Genomic DNA, 18,046 nt, shown 5'->3' on the forward strand with positions numbered 1-18,046 from the left:
TACTGAAAAAACACAAATTTTTTTTTTAGCTTGATAAATTAAATATTTGTATTTTTTTAATTTATTTATTATTATTATACTTTAAGTTATAGGGTACATGTGCATAACGTGCAGGTTTGTTACATATGTATACTTGTGCCATGTTGGCGTGCTGCACCCATCAACTCATCATTTACATCAGGTATAACTCCCAATGCAATCCCTCCCCCCTCCCCATGATAGGCCCCGGTGTGTGATGTTCCCCTTCCTGAGTCCAAGTGATCTCATTGTTCAGTTCCCACCTATGAGTGAGAACATGCGGTGTTTGGTTTTCTGTTCTTGTGATAGTTTGCTAAGAATGATGGTTTCCAGCTGCATCCATGTTCCTACAAAGGACACAAACTCATCCTTTTTTATGGCTGCATAGTATTCCATGGTGTATATGTGCCACATTTTCTTAATCCAATCTGTCACTGATGGACATTTGGGTTGATTCCAAGTCTTTGCTATTGTGAATAGTGCTGCAATAAACATTCGTGTGCATGTGTCTTTATAGCAGCATGATTTATAATCCTTTGGGTATATACCCAGTAATGGGATGGCTGGGTCATATGGTACATCTAGTTCTAGATCCTTGAGGAATCGCCATACTGTTTTCCATAATGGTTGAACTAGTTTACAATCCCACCAACAGTGTAAAAGTGTTCCTATTTCTCCACATCCTCTCCAGCACCTGTTGTTTCCTGACTTTTTAATGATCGCCATTCTAACTGGTGTGAGATGGTATCTCATTGTGGTTTTGATTTGCATTTCTCTGATGACCAGTGATGATGAGCATTTTTTCATGTGTCTGTTGGCTGTATGAATGTCTTCTTTTGAGAAATGTCTGTTCATATCCTTTGCCCACTTTTTGATGGGGTTGTTTGTTTTTTTCTTGTAAATTTGTTTGAGTTCTTTGTAGGTTCTGGATATTAGCCCTTTGTCAGATGAGTAGATTGCAAAAATTTTCTCCCATTCTGTAGGTTGCCTGTTCACTCTGATGGTAGTTTCTTTTGCTGTGCAGAAGCTCTTTAGTTTAATGAGATCCCATTTGTCAATTTTGGCTTTTGCTGCCGTTGCTTTTGGTGTTTTAGACATGAAGTCTTTGCCCATGCCTATGTCCTGAATGGTACTACCTAGGTTTTCCTCTAGGATTTTTATGGTATTAGGTCTAACATTTGAGTCTCTAATCCATCTTGAATTAATTTTCGTATAAGGAGTAAGGAAAGCATCCAGTTTCAGCTTTCTACTTATGGCTAGCCAATTTTTCCAGCACCATTTATTAAATAGGGAATCCTTTCCCCATTTCTTTTTTCTCTCAGGTTTGTCAAAGATCAGATGGCTGTATATGTGTGGTATTATTTCTGAGGACTCTGTTCTGTTCCATTGGTCTATATCTCTGTTTTGGTACCAGTACCATGCTGTTTTGGTTACTGTAGCCTTGTAGTATAGTTTGAAGTCAGGTAGCGTGATGCCTCCAGCTTCTTCTTTTGACTTAGGATTGTCTTGGAGATGCGGGCTCTTTTTTGGTTCCATATGAACTTTAAAGCAGTTTTTTCCAATTCTGTGAAGAAACTCATTGGTAGCTTGATGGGGATGGCATTGAATCTATAAATTACCTTGGGCAGTATGGCCATTTTCACGATATTGATTCTTCCTATCCATGAGCATGGTATGTTCTTCCATTTGTTTGTGTCCGCTTTTATTTCACTGAGCAGTGGTTTGTAGTTCTCCTCGAAGAGGTCGTTTACATCCCTTGTAAGTTGGATTCCTAGGTATTTGATTCTCTTTGAAGCAATTGTGAATGGAAGTTCATTCCTGATTTGGCTCTCTGTTTGTCTGTTACTGGTGTATAAGAATGCTTGTGATTTTTGCATATTAATTTTGTATCCTGAGACTTTGCTGAAGTTGCTTATCAGCTTAAGGAGATTTTGGGCTGAGACAATGGGGTTTTCTAAATATACAATCATGTCATCTGCAAACAGGGACAATTTGACTTCTTCTTTTCCTAACTGAATACCCTTGATTTCTTTCTCTTGCCTAATTGCCCTAGCCAGAACTTCCAACACTATGTTGAATAGGAGTGGTGAGAGAGGGCATCCCTGTCTTGTGCCAGTTTTCAAAGGGAATTTTTCCAGTTTTTGCCCATTCAGTATGATATTGGCTGTGGGTTTGTCATAAATAGCTCTTATGATTTTGAGGTACGTTCCATCAATACCGAATTTATTGAGCGTTTTTAGCATGAAGGGCTGTTGAATTTTGTCAAAAGCCTTTTCTGTATCTATTGAGATAATCATGTGGTTCTTGTCTTTGGTTCTGTTTATATGCTGGATTATGTTTATTGATTTGCGAATGTTGAACCAGCCTTGCATCCCAGGGATGAAGCCCACTTGATCATGGTGGATAAGCTTTTTGATGTGTTGCTGAATCCGGTTTGCCAGTATTTTATTGAGGATTTTTGCATCGATGTTCATCAGGGATATTGGTCTAAAGTTCTCTTCTTTTGTTGTGTCTCTGCCAGGCTTTGGTATCAGGATGATGTTGGCCTCATAAAATGAGTTAGGGAGGATTCCCTCTTTTTCTGTTGATTGGAATAGTTTCAGAAGGAATGGTACCAACTCCTCCTTGTACCTCTGGTAGAATTCAGCTGTGAATCCATCTGGTCCTGGACTTTTTTTGGTTGGTAGGCTATTAATTATTGCCTCAATTTCAGAGCCTGCTATTGGTCTATTCAGGGATTCAACTTCTTCCTGGTTTAGTCTTGGAAGAGTGTAAGTGTCCAGGAAATTATCCATTTCTTCTAGATTTTCCAGTTTATTTGCGTAGAGGTGTTTATAGTATTCTCTGATGGTAGTTTGTATTTCTGTGGGGTCGGTGGTGATATCCCCTTTATCATTTTTAATTGCGTCGATTTGATTCCTCTCTCTTTTCTTCTTTATTAGTCTTGCTAGTGGTCTGTCAATTTTGTTGATCTTTTCAAAAAACCAACTCCTGGATTCATTGATTTTTTGGAGAGTTTTTTGTGTCTCTATCTCCTTCAGTTCTGCTCTGATCTTAGTTATTTCTTGCCTTCTGCTAGCTTTCGAATGTGTTTGCTCTTGCTTCTCTAGTTCTTTTAATTGCGATGTTAGAGTGTCAATTTTAGATCTTTCCTGCTTTCTCTTGTGGGCATTTAGTGCTATAAATTTCCCTCTACACACTGCTTTAAATGTGTCCCAGAGATTCTGGTATGTTGTATCTTTGTTCTCATTGGTTTGAAAGAACATCTTTATTTCTGCCTTCATTTTGTTATGTACCCAGTAGTCATTCAGGAGCAGGTTGTTCAGTTTCCATGTAGTTGAGCGGTTTTGATTGAGTTTCTTAGTCCTGAGTTCTAGTTTGATTGCACTGTGGTCTGAGAGACACAGACCGGGCGTGATGGGGGTACACCTATAATCCCAGTTACTCAGAAGGCTGAGGCAGGAGAATCACCTGAACCTGGGGGGCGGAGCTTGCACTGAGCCGAGATCGTGCTACTTCGCTCCAGCCTGGGTGACAGAGTGAAACTCCGTCTCCAAAACAAAACAACTTGAAAAGGGGCTTAGAAAGCTTTGCTTGAAGCCTGACCTATTTGTTTAACTCCTTATTTTGTTCACGATTCATTGAGAATATATGAGTACTAAGCACTATGCCAGCAGGTGACAGTGATAATAAAACACACTTGCTTCCTGCCCTCAGGGAATTTGCATTGTAATGGGTAAGAGTCAAGACAGTCAACGAACAAGTCAGTAATCAAACATATAATTACAAATTGTGACCAAGAATTTGAAAGTTAAGACGGATGCTCCAAGACAGGGAAATCACCTACTTTAAAGGAGGCCTCTTGGAGAACCTGATATTCATGATAAAAATGGAGGTGGGAGGCTGGGCGTGGTGGCTCACGCCTGTAATCCCAGCACTTTGGGAGGCCGAGTGGGCTGATCACAACGTCAGGAATTCAAGACCAGCCTGACCAATATGGTGGAACGCTGTCTCTACTAAAACTACAAAAATTAGCCGGGTGTGGTGGCATGTGCTTGTAATCCCAGCTACTTGGGAGGCTGGGGCAGGAGAATCACTTGAATCCAGGAGGTGGAGGTTGCAGTGAGCCGAGATCACGCCACTGCACTCCAGCCTGGGTGACAGGGCAAGACTCTGTCTCAAAACAAAACAACAACAACAACAACAACAACAACAACAACAAATTGGAGGTGAGAAGGATTAAGGCAAGCAAAATATATAAGAAAAATATTTGGGCACAGAAAAAAGTATGAATCAAAGCCGGGCGCAGTGGCAGAAAAAGTACGTCTTCACTTAGAAAGGCTATATATGTCTAGAAATTCAATACCAGAGTTCTTTAGCTTCAGAGGAATTTCTCTGTGACATAAAACTAAAATAAACATTTTTATGTCTTCTTTTATTTCTCGGTTGCCAATAATCAAAAGGCTAAAACGTGTTAAATGCCAAAGCATGCCTATATAATGAAGAGAAAATTATTCAGAGGAAGCTAATAAGTTTTCTAGAGGTTAGGAGACAATGGCTTTTATGTTTCATTTGCAGCAGGGAGGAACTTAAGTGACCTAGAATTTTTTACCTTTAAATTTTTTCCAGTATAGAAACAAACTTGTAGTACATTCTGTATTGTTTGGGGAGAGGAATATTTCACTTTTTCTCTGTTTTATAAACACTTTAAGTTCTGCATTGGTGATAAAATGAATAATGGTGGTAAAAATGAAAGCTATATAACTAATTGTTTGTGATACACATAATGAGCAAAATGAGCTCTGGGAATTCCATTCTGGTTACCAGGAAATCTCTGGTATGAGCAAGGACTTTTTATAATGTTATCAAGTATGTTGGGAATTGAAATATTTATATAGGTTGTATAGTTTTTAGAACTTAGAATGCCTTAGAGAAGAGTGAATTCTCTCTCTAAGATATTTGGTACTGTAGATAGACTATTGAAAATCTGATTTGTTCTGTTAGGTTCTCCCTTTAAGTTCCTGATTTAATTCAGTTAACCGAGAAATGTAATTTTTATTTCTTCTTTATTTCACTCCTTCAGTAACCATTTATTGACTGTCAGCTGTGAGAGTCTTCAGGCTAAAGCAAGTGTCTTTGTAGCAGGATGAGCCACAGACAAAACTCCTCAGACACTGAGTTAAAGAAGGACGGGGTTTATTCGGCCGGGGGCATTGGCAAGACTTCTGTCTCAAGAGCCGAGCTCCCCGAGTGAGCAATTCCTGTCCCTTTTAAGGGCTCACAACTCTAAGGGGGTGCACGTGAGAGGGTCGTGATTGATTGAGCAAGCAGTGGGTACGTGACTGGGGGCTGCATGCACCGGTAATTAGATCGCAACAAAACAAGATAGGATTTTCACAGTGCTTTTCTATACCATGTCTGTAATCTATAGACAACAGAACCGATTAGGTCAGGGGTCGATCTTTAACTACCAGGCCCAGGGTGTGGCGCCGGGCTGTCTGCCTGTGGATTTCATTTCTGCCTTTTAGTTTTTACTTCTGCTGTCTTTGGAGGCAGAAATTGGGCATAAGACGATATGAGGGGTGGTCTCCTCCCTTATCTTCACCCCTGGATTACTGATATTTTGGGCTAAATCATTCTTGTTTATGGGGCGGGGTGGTCGGGGGAGACTGTTTGTGCATTATGTTTAGCAGCATCCTTGATGCCAGTAACATTACCCCACTACCCCACTGTGACAACCGAAAATGTCTCCAGACAGTGTCATGTGTTCCCTGCAGAGCAAATTCATCACCCCAGTCCAGAAGCATTGGTGATAATGGGAAGGAGCAGATGGGAGTTGGAGGTGGGGGTGGGAAGGAGGCAAGAGAAGTGGCACTTGGGGTGGGAGACATGACTGTATTTGAGAGACATTACGAAAAAAGAATAGAGAAGTCTTAGTGACTGGTAAATTATAGGGACTGGGGAAGAGGGAGGAGTAAGCAACAACACTGGTTTGGGAAACTGGAGGGACTGTGGTGCTCTTACTCAAAAACAAAGGAGGAACAGATATGAAAGAGAAGATGAGTTCAGTTATAGAGACATTGGATTTGACTGGGGGCATGGTGTTCTCTAGGATGTAGGTTCAGGAGCCGAGTGTGTAGGAGTGAAGTCAGGACTGAGAGGTGGATCTTGGAAGGCAAAAGATTAGTAATTGACACTAGGGCAGAAAAGTGTCATTCACCTGCTAGAGAAAAGAATGAGTTGGGTAATTAAGATGCAAACTAATTATTCTGTTAGAGATTCTAAAGCATTCCACCAAGGTTAAGCAGAAATAAAAACTAACAAAACAAAGCAAAACACCAAGTATCAAAAACATTTCAGTATATCTTTCAGTCAATTAAGAGGGTGAGGGAGGAGGAAGAGAGCTGAAAGAAGAGAGAAAAGGAAATGAAATGGAATTCTGACAGACAGGTAACTGTGAAGGAGAGGAAGATTCATTTAGTATTTATTAATTGCCATCAACCATTACATAATTTAATTTTTAAAAATCTGGGAAATGCATGTATTATTGTAACCCACTTTCTTTTCCAACATTTGAACATGAAAAGTTTCAAACAGGACAGGTGTAGTGGCTCATGCCTATAATCCTAGCACTTTGGGAGGCCAAGGCAGGAGGATCTCCTGAGCCCAGGAGTTTGAGCTCAGCCTGGGCAACAAAGGGAGACCTCATCTCCACAAAAAAAAAAAAAAATTGAAAAATTAGCTGGGTATGGTGGTGAATGCGTGTAGTCCTGGCTATTCAGGAGGCTGAGGTGGGAGGATCACTTGAGCCCAGGAGTTCCAGGCTGCAGTGAGCTATGATCATATTACAGCAGTCTGTGACAGAATGAGAGCATCTCAAAAAAAGAGAGAGAAGTTTCAAACATACAGTAAAGTTGAAGGAACTTCCCAGTGAACACCCATATATCTACCACGTAAATTTTATAATTAACATTTTATTATATTTGTTTTATCACATATCTGTCCATGCATCCATTCAAGTGTCTTATTTTTTGATGCATTTTAGAGTAAGTTGCCAAAATCAGTACACTTAAGCCAACTACATCAGCATACGTATTCTCAGCTAGAGTTCGATATTTGTTTAGAGTTTTCTAACCTACTGTTACTAATTTAATTTTTAAAGCCCATATCCAATTTCCTTTGTGGGAAAATGAGTAGTACTTTATTTTATTTTATAAAAATAGTTTTTGTGACCATTTTGGAATGCTAACACTGAAGACTTTTATTGACAATTACACTAGAATTACTCTAGATACATGAATATATAGGCTGGTCACACTTGCTGTTTCTCGTCTGTATCCTGCTACCAGGATGTGGCCAGGCATGAGGTAAAATCTCTAATTATCTGTTAAATCTAGTTTTGCAACCACAGATATGATATTCTTACCTGATCAAATGGAATTAAGGTTAGGCCATGTTTCAGGCATCTTTAGGAATACTAAATAGCTATTAAATAACAAGAACCCTTTGGCAAAGCTTTGTAGTTTGCCTTTATGATTTCCTTACCAGTCCCCCAAGAGTAAACTATGCAGCGTTGTTTGTTATAAAAAAAAAATTGTGGTCTAAATTTGCAGGTTCCAGCATTGTTTCTGCTGCTATGTGACCTTGGACAAATCTCTTAGCCTCTCTGAGCCTGAGCTCATGCTTTAATTATCCTTGGGTTAAGAGCACCTATGTGTATTTGATAATCACACTTGTGAGTTTCAAATGAGCCTTTGAATGCAATAGAGATTTGGCAGCTGTGGCCTGCTGCACAACTGTCACTGTGAAAAAAAATAATCAATTCTTTCCCTCCCTCCTTCTTTCCCTTCTTTTGTCTTCTGAACTTCTGGAATATAGCACAGAAGAAAATAATAAGGAAATCAATAGTTCAGAATCAAAGACGTTCTGCTAAAGAAAGAGCAAAAATCAAGATTCAAAGTACCTCAGCACTCAAAGAAGCAGAAAATTCTAATAGCTGCAGGCAAATTGTGCCCTCAGAGGAGCCTAGATTCTAGAAGAAAGGAGAGAGCAGTCTTGTGAAAGAGGTGAAACAAAGGCTTTTCATGTACTCCGGAATTGCTTGGAGACTGGGATATAACCCTGGCAAAGTTATTAAAGTTGATTTCTCTAAAGCATTTACTTGAAAGGGCCACCTAAGGATAACTGGCTAACTGCCCTTAAATTACATTTATTTTAAAAAACATAGTTTGAAAAAGGATAGTAATCAAAGACTGACAAGACCAACCTTTTTTTAAAAAAAAAATTTAAAAGCCTCGTTCATAATATGCAAAGGAAGGCTACACATTTGCTTGTTACATTTAAGTTGGACAATATAATATATAGCCTTTCTCCCTCCTCTGGGTTACTTTGAAAATATTAATAAGTTGGATATCTATTCCATATTTTCCAAGTGGTTATCAATGAACTTTTGCTTAAATACTTGTAAAACTTACTAATGCCACTTTAATCTCAGTTTACTGCTTAAAGCTTCTTTAGATATCCATATTTTTTTAAATAAAACAATTCTTACAAAATAGGTAATAAATAATGCAAATAATGACGAAATGTTCAATGAGGAAAAATGTTTATCCCAATATTGTGGACAGAAGGTTAAGAAACTTTTACAGGACGAAGTCTGCCTGGAAGGGTTTGCTTGGGAAAGTGGTAGTTTATAGCATAACATCTGATTTTGTGTGTTTGTGCCAAGGGTGTTTCCCTTCTGTCTTTTTCCTTTTTATAGGCAGCTACAATAGTGACATGTTTAATATTGATGAGTTTGACCTCCTGGGAGTTATCGTATATGTACCCTTTTTGAATACAAATGCTGTTTAATTTATATGGTAAACACATAGAATTTGGAGATTAGCATTTTAATCAACTCTAATCTCAGTATTTTCTACTTCTCCTACCTCTTTCTTCTGTCAAAAAAAAAAAAAAAAAAATTATAACCCAACTTTAGAAATGACAGCTAATGTCCTCTTCTGGAGAAGCAGGGTCTGTGTGTGAAACATAAAAGCAGTACCATGCGCAGTAACCTTTCTTGAACCATATGCTCACGCGCATCAACAGTGTTCAACGAGATGATCAATTATTCAAGAAACAGAACAATCCATTCATTCAACAAATATTTATTGAACAGCCATGCAGAGGCAGACAGGGGGTTGTGTATGTGGCCGTGACCCGATGGCACCTCTAAACTGGAATTGGGCTTCAGTTTTTCCCCATGTAAAAATTTCTTCTTTTTTGTTTAACTTTTCTCGTGGCAGGTCCAGTAGCTCTGAAGATCAGAGTGCATCTTCCAGCTGACGATCTCTTCGGTCGGGGACAATGCATGCGATTCGCACGGTGGAGATTAAAGTCCCCGAGATAGAGGAAACGTTTTTCGCGCCCAGGTTCAGCGAGGAGGCGCGCGGGGGCCGAGGGGGCGGTGGCGGCGGGCGAGGAGCCAGGCCTGAGCTGCGTTCTGCGCAGCCATTGGCGGGCGCCGCGCTCTGCACTGAGCATGTTCGCGCCCCGCCGGCCCCGAGCCGCAGCCGCAGCCGCAGCGACGGCAGCCACGGGAGCCGCCGCGCATTATGCAAAGCGGCCGCAGATGCGAGCGGGGCCAGCCGGGCGCGCGTCGGCCTCTCCTCCCAGCGGCTCGCCCAGCCGCCGCCTGACTCTCCCGGGAGACTCCCTCGGCCCGGGCCCGGGGCCGAGGAGGGCCGGGATGGCCTGAGTGCCCGCGTCGCGGCGGCGCAGCAGCGGGATTGCACCATGGGGAACCAGGATGGGAAGCTGAAGAGGAGCGCAGGTGATGCCTTGCACGAAGGCGGCGGCGGCGGCGGCGGCGCCGAGGATGCGCTGGGGCCCAGGGATGTGGAAACCACAAAGAAGGGGAGCGGGGGTAAGAAGGCGCTGGGCAAGCACGGCAAGGGGGGAGGGGGCGGCGGCGGGGAGTCGGGCAAGAAGAAGAGCAAGTCGGACTCCAGAGCCTCGGTGTTTTCCAACCTGCGGATCAGGAAGAATCTGTCCAAGGGGAAAGGCGCCGGCGGCTCCCGCGAAGATGTGCTGGATTCCCAGGCCCTGCAGACGGGGGAGCTGGACAGCGCTCACTCCCTGCTCACCAAGACTCCGGACCTCAGCCTCTCGGCGGACGAGACCGGCCTATCGGATACCGAGTGTGCGGACCCTTTTGAGGTGACCCGTCCAGGGGGTCCTGGGCCTGCCGAGGCTAGGGTCAGGGGCCGGCCGGTCGCCGAGGATGTGGAAACTGCAGCAGGGGCGCAAGATGGACAGAGGACCAGCTCGGGCTCGGACACGGACATCTATAGCTTCCACTCGGCTACGGAGCAAGAGGATTTGCTTTCAGACATCCAGCAGGCGATCCGCCTGCAGCAGCAGCAGCAGCAGCAGCTCCAGCTCCAGCTCCAGCAACAGCAGCAGCAGCAGCAGCAGCTCCAGGGCGCCGAGGAGCCTGCAGCGCCCCCCACCGCCGTCTCCCCTCAGCCCGGGGCCTTCCTGGGCCTGGACCGGTTCCTGCTGGGGCCGAGCGGCGGGGCTGGGGAGGCCCCGGGCAGTCCGGACACTGAGCAGGCGCTGTCCGCGCTCTCCGACCTGCCCGAGATCCTGGCCGCCGAGCCCCGGGAGCCCCAGCAATCGCCGTCCCCCGGCGGCCTCCCAGCCTCCGAGGCGCCCGGCCTCCCGGCGGCCCAACCCGCGGTCGCAGACTCGCCGTCCTCCACGGCTTTCCCGTTTCCCGAGACCGGGCCGGGGGAGGAAGCGGCCGGAGCCCCCGTGCGAGGGGCTGGGGACACGGATGAGGAGGGCGAGGAGGATGCTTTTGAGGATGCGCCCCGGGGCTCTCCGGGGGAGGAGTGGGCCCCGGAGGTGGGAGAGGACGCCCCGCAGAGGCTGGAGGAAGAGCCGGAGGAGGAAGCGCAAGGACCTGACTCCCCCGCGGCCGCTTCCCTGCCCGGCAGCCCTGCGCCCAGCCAGCGCTGTTTCAAGCCCTACCCGCTCATCACCCCCTGCTACATCAAGACCACCACCCGGCAGCTCAGCTCGCCCAATCACTCCCCGTCTCAGTCCCCTAATCAGAGCCCCAGGATCAAGAGGCGGCCGGAGCCCTCCTTGAGCCGAGGGTCCAGAACTGCCCTGGCCTCCGTAGCCGCCCCGGCCAAGAAGCACCGGGCCGACGGCGGCCTTGCGGGCGGCCTGAGCCGCTCGGCGGACTGGACGGAGGAGCTGGGCGCCCGCACGCCCCGGGCGGGAGGCTCCGCGCACCTGCTGGAGCGCGGGGTGGCCGCTGACAGCGGCGGTGGAGTGTCCCCGGCACTGGCCGCCAAGGCGTCTGGGGCGCCAGCGGCTGCGGATGGCTTCCAGAACGTGTTCACAGGTGAGCGCGCCCTGCTGCTGGCCTCCGGGTCGCAAGTCGCCTGCCAATCAGGGCCTTCCCCTGCCACCCGCCCTCCCTGGACTCTGGAAGGCGGTGACCTGGTAGTGGCGTGTCTCTTCTCCGTAGGGAATCCTTTTCGGCCCACCGAGCTCGCCCCCCTCGGTGAAATGCCTCGGACATACTTGTTGGTTTTCTGTGTTCTTACAAGATCTTAAAGGGAACAACTTAGTTGTGTCTGTTCTAAGTCATCTCAAAAAAGGTTGCTCTGCCCATTTCACCAAAATATCTGCTCTTCACAATGTGTAGGGTCACGCCAGGGAGATAAACTCCTTTTTCGTCTTGTTAGCTAAACCATCATTCTTCTCTTTCATTTCTCATCACCACAGCATTACAAAGAAAAAAATTGTTCATGGTTCTTTCGCAACAGTCGGTTTTGGAGGCACAAATCATTTATTCAAGTACGATCCAAATGCAATCTCTGACCGCTCTAGTATCTGTGTGTATTTGTACACGTTTGGTATGTATGTAATATGTAGTTTCTATCTTGCAGCAATCTGGGTTCCGCTACTTAGTGAAGTTAAGCGGTCACTCACTCCTGTTTGCTGCTGCAAGAAAATCCGATACATGCTATTAGAAAATTAATAAATAGAATAGTAGGGATCATTTTCATTTAGTTTCATGGTCCAACCCAGAACAGCCTGTAGTTTGGAGATAGTGAAGGTGAGAAGGTCAAAAGCACATCTAGTTCAACTGGTACCTCCCTTCCCTAGCATATGTTATAGACTCACACCCAGGGTGACATAAAGCACAGCCAGAGTTTGTTTGCTGTGGTCAATGTCAAGCAGTCTAATGAGTTTATCCTAGCTTACAGGCTTACAGGACCCAAGGCCTTACCTTAAGAGCCCGACGTGTTTACCTAACCTCTATTCTTGATTATTAAATGAAATAGAGTGTTAGAATTTAATGAATGGAAAAATATGAAAAGTCACATGACTACTGATAGGTTTATGATAAATATCTGAAGGATTAAACATTTCAAATGCAATCTGAAAATTTTAAAATCTTATGTTCTGTTATTTTAAACATTATGTATAAAACATCGCTTAGATGAAATTTCTCAGCACAGACAGCGACTTCTTGGCTGACTAAATGCTGGTAATGTTGGGGTAGCTACTTATTGACCACATTTTAATTTACATCTGTGGGCTACCTTTTATTTTGCCTTTATAGGGTCTTACCCTTAAAAGTAGCTTCTTCTATTCATTTCACATACTCTTATTTTTCTTCTTTTCCACCTTCTCTTTATTGTGTAGATTGTTAAAAAGAATGTTTGTAGTTTTATACCCACTAGATAAATTGTAAAAAAAAACCCAACAAATTGAAAAAAGATCACTTTTGATAAAAGAAAATTGGAAAGTTTTTGCATTAATTTTCATGAATTTAATGTTGGTGAGGCATCACATATTTTCTCTTTAAGTGACATTCACGTATATCGTTTTCGAAAAGTGAAAATAATTCACCATAATGATTATCAATCATTAATATTAATGATAGTTATTCCTAGTAGCATAAGACTTTGGAAATTTATTTTTTTCATTCATTTAGCAAATATATATATATATATGTATATACATTTGTGTGCATATATGTGCATACCCACACATACGCACACACCCATTGAGCAGCCGCATTGTGCTATGCAGTATTCTAAATGGTAGCACACTGTGCTAGGCAGTATTCTAGATGTAGGTGATACATAGGCCATTAAATCATGATTTTGCCCTTCTAAGCCTCACTGACTAGTGAGGAGGAGACATGAAATAAGTGCAGTGCACAGAAATATCTGTATAGATAGAGACATGCAAATCACTGCTGGGACATCACGGATGCAGTGGCTTACCTGCTTGGTGGCAAGGGGTGAGGGAAGAGGACTTGAGAGAGGAGGATTGAACAGAGTCCTGGAAGATCACAAGACCCTAAATAGGTTGAATGTTTCTTTTCCTTTTTAAAAAAAGTGTCTTCTTGGAACTCGCATTTTATTTTAATTTGCTAAGTATTCCCAAATTTGAAATCTGGGACTCTTAAAAGAGTCCTGTATAGGAACCACCTGGGTTTTGTTGACCTCTCCAGGCGATTTGTTTTTTAAATTGTGCAGAGTAGAAGTGCAGAGCTAGTCATTTTTATAAGGACATCACCTATTTTGTATTTGATGGTTGGATACAGCTGGTTGGTAATCAGCAAATATCTTTTTGTGTAGCAGCTTCCATATATTTATCTCATTCACTCAGCATTGTTCAGGAAAAGAGGATCAGTAGGCTTTACCCAACTTCGTAACTGGTGGGGAAATGGAGATAGAGAAAGAGGTGAAATAACTTTCTCAAGGTCACACTGTGATTCATTCAGAGGCAGATCCAGAAATAGAAAGTGAGTCGATGATTCAAGTCTAATGTACTTATTATTTCTGTTTGGATGTTCAATGTTTTAAGGCCCTATAGAGAGTAAAAACTGTTTATAAAATATATGATCAGATTTAGGGCCTTTCTTTAGTTAGATTTTCCAGTTCCTGTTTTTAATAAGGTGTACTCCTTTAATGCTTAAACATCTGGCCTTCCTTGAGCTGGATGAAGGGTGATTGTTGGCCAGAGTGAACCAGATTTTCTCTAAGCAGCTCTCATGGAAACTGTTCTTATGGTGGTAGAATGAATCCAGATTGACACAGGCCCTTGTTTCTCAGCTGTCAACTCTTCATGTCATCTGGCACTACGTTTGCTGCTTTACTCTCCTCCACTATTTTTTTATGGGTGTCTTGGAAATTACCGGCATGGGGAACACTAGCATTGTCCTTAGGGAAATTTCTTCTTGGCCTTAATTTTACATGTATTTGGATCAATTAATTGCCAGCTGCCTTTGAAGCAGGTGAGCATTGTATCTATAAGCTTCCATAAGCATGTTTTATTTTTAGACCATAGAATGAGGATTGTCAGCGCTACAGGAAGGAACAGATGTTTTTCGCTTTTTACTGCCTTCCAAATGTAGGGAGAAAATACACGTGAAAAGGGATTTCTGTGGCACATGTTTGTGTCTCTTTGGTAGATCTAAGAACATTTAGCAATGAGGGAGACCAAACTTTATCTTGTTTTAGCTATTAAGAAACTGATGATGCCTTAGGCCATTGCATTTAAGTATTTCATAATAAATTTGTTTGAAATACATCTTTTTCAGTGTTTAGTAGAAAAAATGGCGTCTGAAATTCGGGAGGTTCCCTTACATATGAAGTATAACAGAAGCTTGGTACTAGAGTTTTGCAGTTAATTAAACTTTAGATATCTAACGTGTTAAATTTGTGATGCTAAATCACTTTTGATAGGAATCTTTCCCAAGTCAATTATGTGCTTATCTTTTTTTAAACACATGGAATAAAAGTTTAATCTGTTTTAAAGGGCTTAATGTCATCTTCAGGCACATCATTGTTACATCTTATAAAAACATTAGTGATGTCCTCAACAGCTATCAAAGTGTGTGGGCTGTTGGCCTCAGTCTGTAGTTTCTGAGGTTTTTTTTGTCTGTGTAGTTTCTTGGTTGTTTTCTTGCTGCCAGATATTTATTGTTTTAGCTGCCTTTAGTCGCTTTGCTCCTGTCTCTCAATTTTTTTGTAATTGGACTTTTCTGATCAATTTGTAATTGGCTTACAATTCCTGTAATTATGATATTGGCTATACTTATTGTACTTCTAAGTGCCAGACTAAGTGCCAGACTCTGTTGGTGCATTACATAACTATCTCTAATCCTTACAACAGTCTTGAAGTATAGCTGTTTATCCTCATTTTTCCAATGAAAAAACCCAGGCTCAGACAGTAAAGTAACTTCTTGCCTAAGGGCATTAAGCTAGTAAGTGGCCCATCCAGGATATGTCCTTAGAAAACCAAATCTGTTGTTAATATGCATAAGATGAAACCAAGTAGATCAGTGAGCTTTTGGAGGACTAGCTAATTAATAAAGTGCATAGACTCTAGAACTTGGATTGTACAACTCTGATTTTGGCCTTTCTGAAGGTTATGTTGTTTTTCTGTTTGTTTGTTGTTGTTTTTTTTTTGCAAAACAGAGTTTCACTCTTGTCACTGAGGCTGGAGTGAAGTGGCGCGATCTTGGCTCACTGCAACCTCCGCCCACTGGGTTCAAGCGATTCTCCTGCCTCAGCTTCCCAAGTAACTGGGATTATAGGCTCCCATGACCATACCCAGCTAATTTTTGTATTTTTTTGTAGAGACAGGGTTTCACCATGTTGGCCAGGCTGGTCTTGAACTCCTGACCTCAGGTGAGCCACCTGCCTTGGCCTCCCCAAGTGCTAGGATTACAGGTGTGAAACACTGTGCCCGGCCTATCTCGATTTTTATATCAATAGAGGGAAGGACCCACTCTAGGAGTATGCCTTTTCTCATATGGCTTGGGAAATTGTTACACTGGATTGTTTTAAGGCCAGGAGTAGTTTGATTTCCAGCAAGAGCCCCTGACAGAGTATAGATGTCCAGTTAATGTCTGACGAATGAATGAAGGTCAGAATCTCCCTGATACGTATAAAATGGCTTATTATAAAAGGAAAGGGGTTTGTATGAATGCTATGCTTTCACCTAAATACTGCCTTACTGGGTTCCATATATCAGAGAAGAATTTGGCAACGTAAGCCGGGACCGGAACACTGATCTTAAATCATTTTAGATTGGTCTGAAACATCCTTTCTCATGGTTTCTTTGGGCCTGTGGTTTGGATTGAAGTCAAGTGCACCAGTAGCTTCAGTGATGGGTTTTAATGACTGCTTTATGAGTTGAGGACTGGCCTAGTTTTAAGTGCATTTAGGCATTTGTATCTAAGCCATGTGTATTTGAAATGGAACAGGTGCTTTGAGTGCTTTTCCTTCTGATTCTTGTGAAAAGATACAGAAAATATACAGTTGGATAAAGGTAGCAGTAGTTATTCTGACTACTTTCATTCTAGGTATATTTGCAATCCTAGTTTTGCTGTATAGCTAAGTGACTCTCCAGTAATTTCTCCTCGTATCTATGAAGGTAGAAGAATAATTTCAAATTAATACTATTAAGATTAAATGAAATAGCATACGTAAAGCCCCTACAATTCTGCCTGGTACCTGAGAGGCAGTCATCTGGGCTATCTGTGCTCCTGACTGGATGTCTTATCTTAAAAAAAGTCATTCGTCAAAGTGATCAGAACCAAATTTGTTAAAACAACTCTGAAATTGTATACAAAAACTTAGGAGGATATGAATTGACCAGATACTAGTTGAGCCCCAGTTTTCTTTTTTTTCTTTTTTTTTTTTTGCGAATTGTTTATTTTATGTATTTGTTTTTCTTTTTTTTCCTGGAATTGTAAGCATTTTTGTCACTTATCAGATATTTCGTTTTGTTGTCGGGGTTGGATAAGGAAAGCATATGATGGGGTGTGACTATGAGATTCGGGGGAGGGTGCTGCTTTCCAAAGAAGGGGTGAGAAGAGGAGGCGGCAGCTGACACCCTCACTCAGTGTTTCTGCTCTGCACAGCATCTGGCTGCAATCCCCTGACTTTGCAGCTTTACCTTCCCACGATCTCCTTCATAAATGCTCTACTTTACACAAACTAATCTGCTTACTGTTTTATGAACACGCATTTCATTTTCCCGACTTTGTGCCTTTGTCTTGCAGCTTTACCCTCTTGGAATACATGATTTGTCTCTTTGGCTTTAGCATTTGAAAAGTGCTGATTGAATTCCATTTCCTCTTTGTATCTTTTCCAGCCAGGCCTTACTGGCTGTCATCTCACTTTTTCTGTACTTTACTGTCTAGATCATATTATATAGGCTTCTTGGATTTAGAGATTCTTTTGGTCTTCTTTCTTGCCACCCTCTGCCTTTCTTTCCTCCTTGCCTGTTCACCTGATTCCATCCGTCCATCATCTCCTCTCCTACTAATCTGTCCACAGGTATCTCTTCCGTGCCTTGCTGCGTGCCTGTCAGTATGGGAAAGGCACTGACTATACTGAGGTCTTGATGAATACTTGCTCATTCACCATTTTTGGTGGTAATATAGACAAGTTGAGTATCCAGGCTTCCTACTGGCAATTAAAACCAGTTGAATTGAAGCTGGAAAATTACTAACCTTGCTGGGCAGTCAAAATTAATTATTTTCAATGAGGTGTGATTGAATCATTGATACTTTATAGAACTTATGTTGATAGAAGAATAGCTATTCTTGTTTCTGCAGGTTAATGTTAAAATAGTAATGACATTACAGTAACTGAGCTTCCAAATATAAACGTTATTGTAATGAAAGAAGAGGTAAAGGGAATAGAGAAAATTGTATTCCTCTGTTCATCCCTGTTTTTATATTCTAAGTACTAACCTGATGCTAATAAAAGTTAGCATTAAAGGACTGTTAGAAAGAAACAAAAAAGTACTGCCTGTGACCTGCTAGTTATTAGATATAATTTTAGTGACTATAGAAACTTTCTAAGGCTTTTTTATATTAAAATATAAATATATGGAAAAAAATGACTTCTAATCAGTTCGGAATGGTAGTAAAGCAAGGTCGTTATAACATCAAAATTCTAGGAGTAAGGAACAGTTATTTCTGGATGCTATA

General features: G+C 42.4%; 1 protein-coding gene across 1 annotated transcript in view; it reads left to right on the forward strand.

Annotated features, from left to right (window-relative positions):
* The first annotated feature begins 9,569 nt into the window (after positions 1-9,569).
* FMN2 (formin 2) overlaps positions 9,570-18,046 on the forward strand; it is a 405,197-nt gene continuing 396,720 nt past the window's right edge. The window contains 1 exon segment of the mRNA XM_050770753.1: positions 9,570-11,416. Within this exon segment, the coding sequence (XP_050626710.1) occupies positions 9,796-11,416 (1,621 nt within the window). The 5' untranslated portion in view covers positions 9,570-9,795.

Source organism: Macaca thibetana, chromosome 1 (genome assembly GCF_024542745.1).
Source record: "Macaca thibetana thibetana isolate TM-01 chromosome 1, ASM2454274v1, whole genome shotgun sequence".
NCBI classification, from domain to species: Eukaryota; Metazoa; Chordata; class Mammalia; order Primates; family Cercopithecidae; genus Macaca; species Macaca thibetana.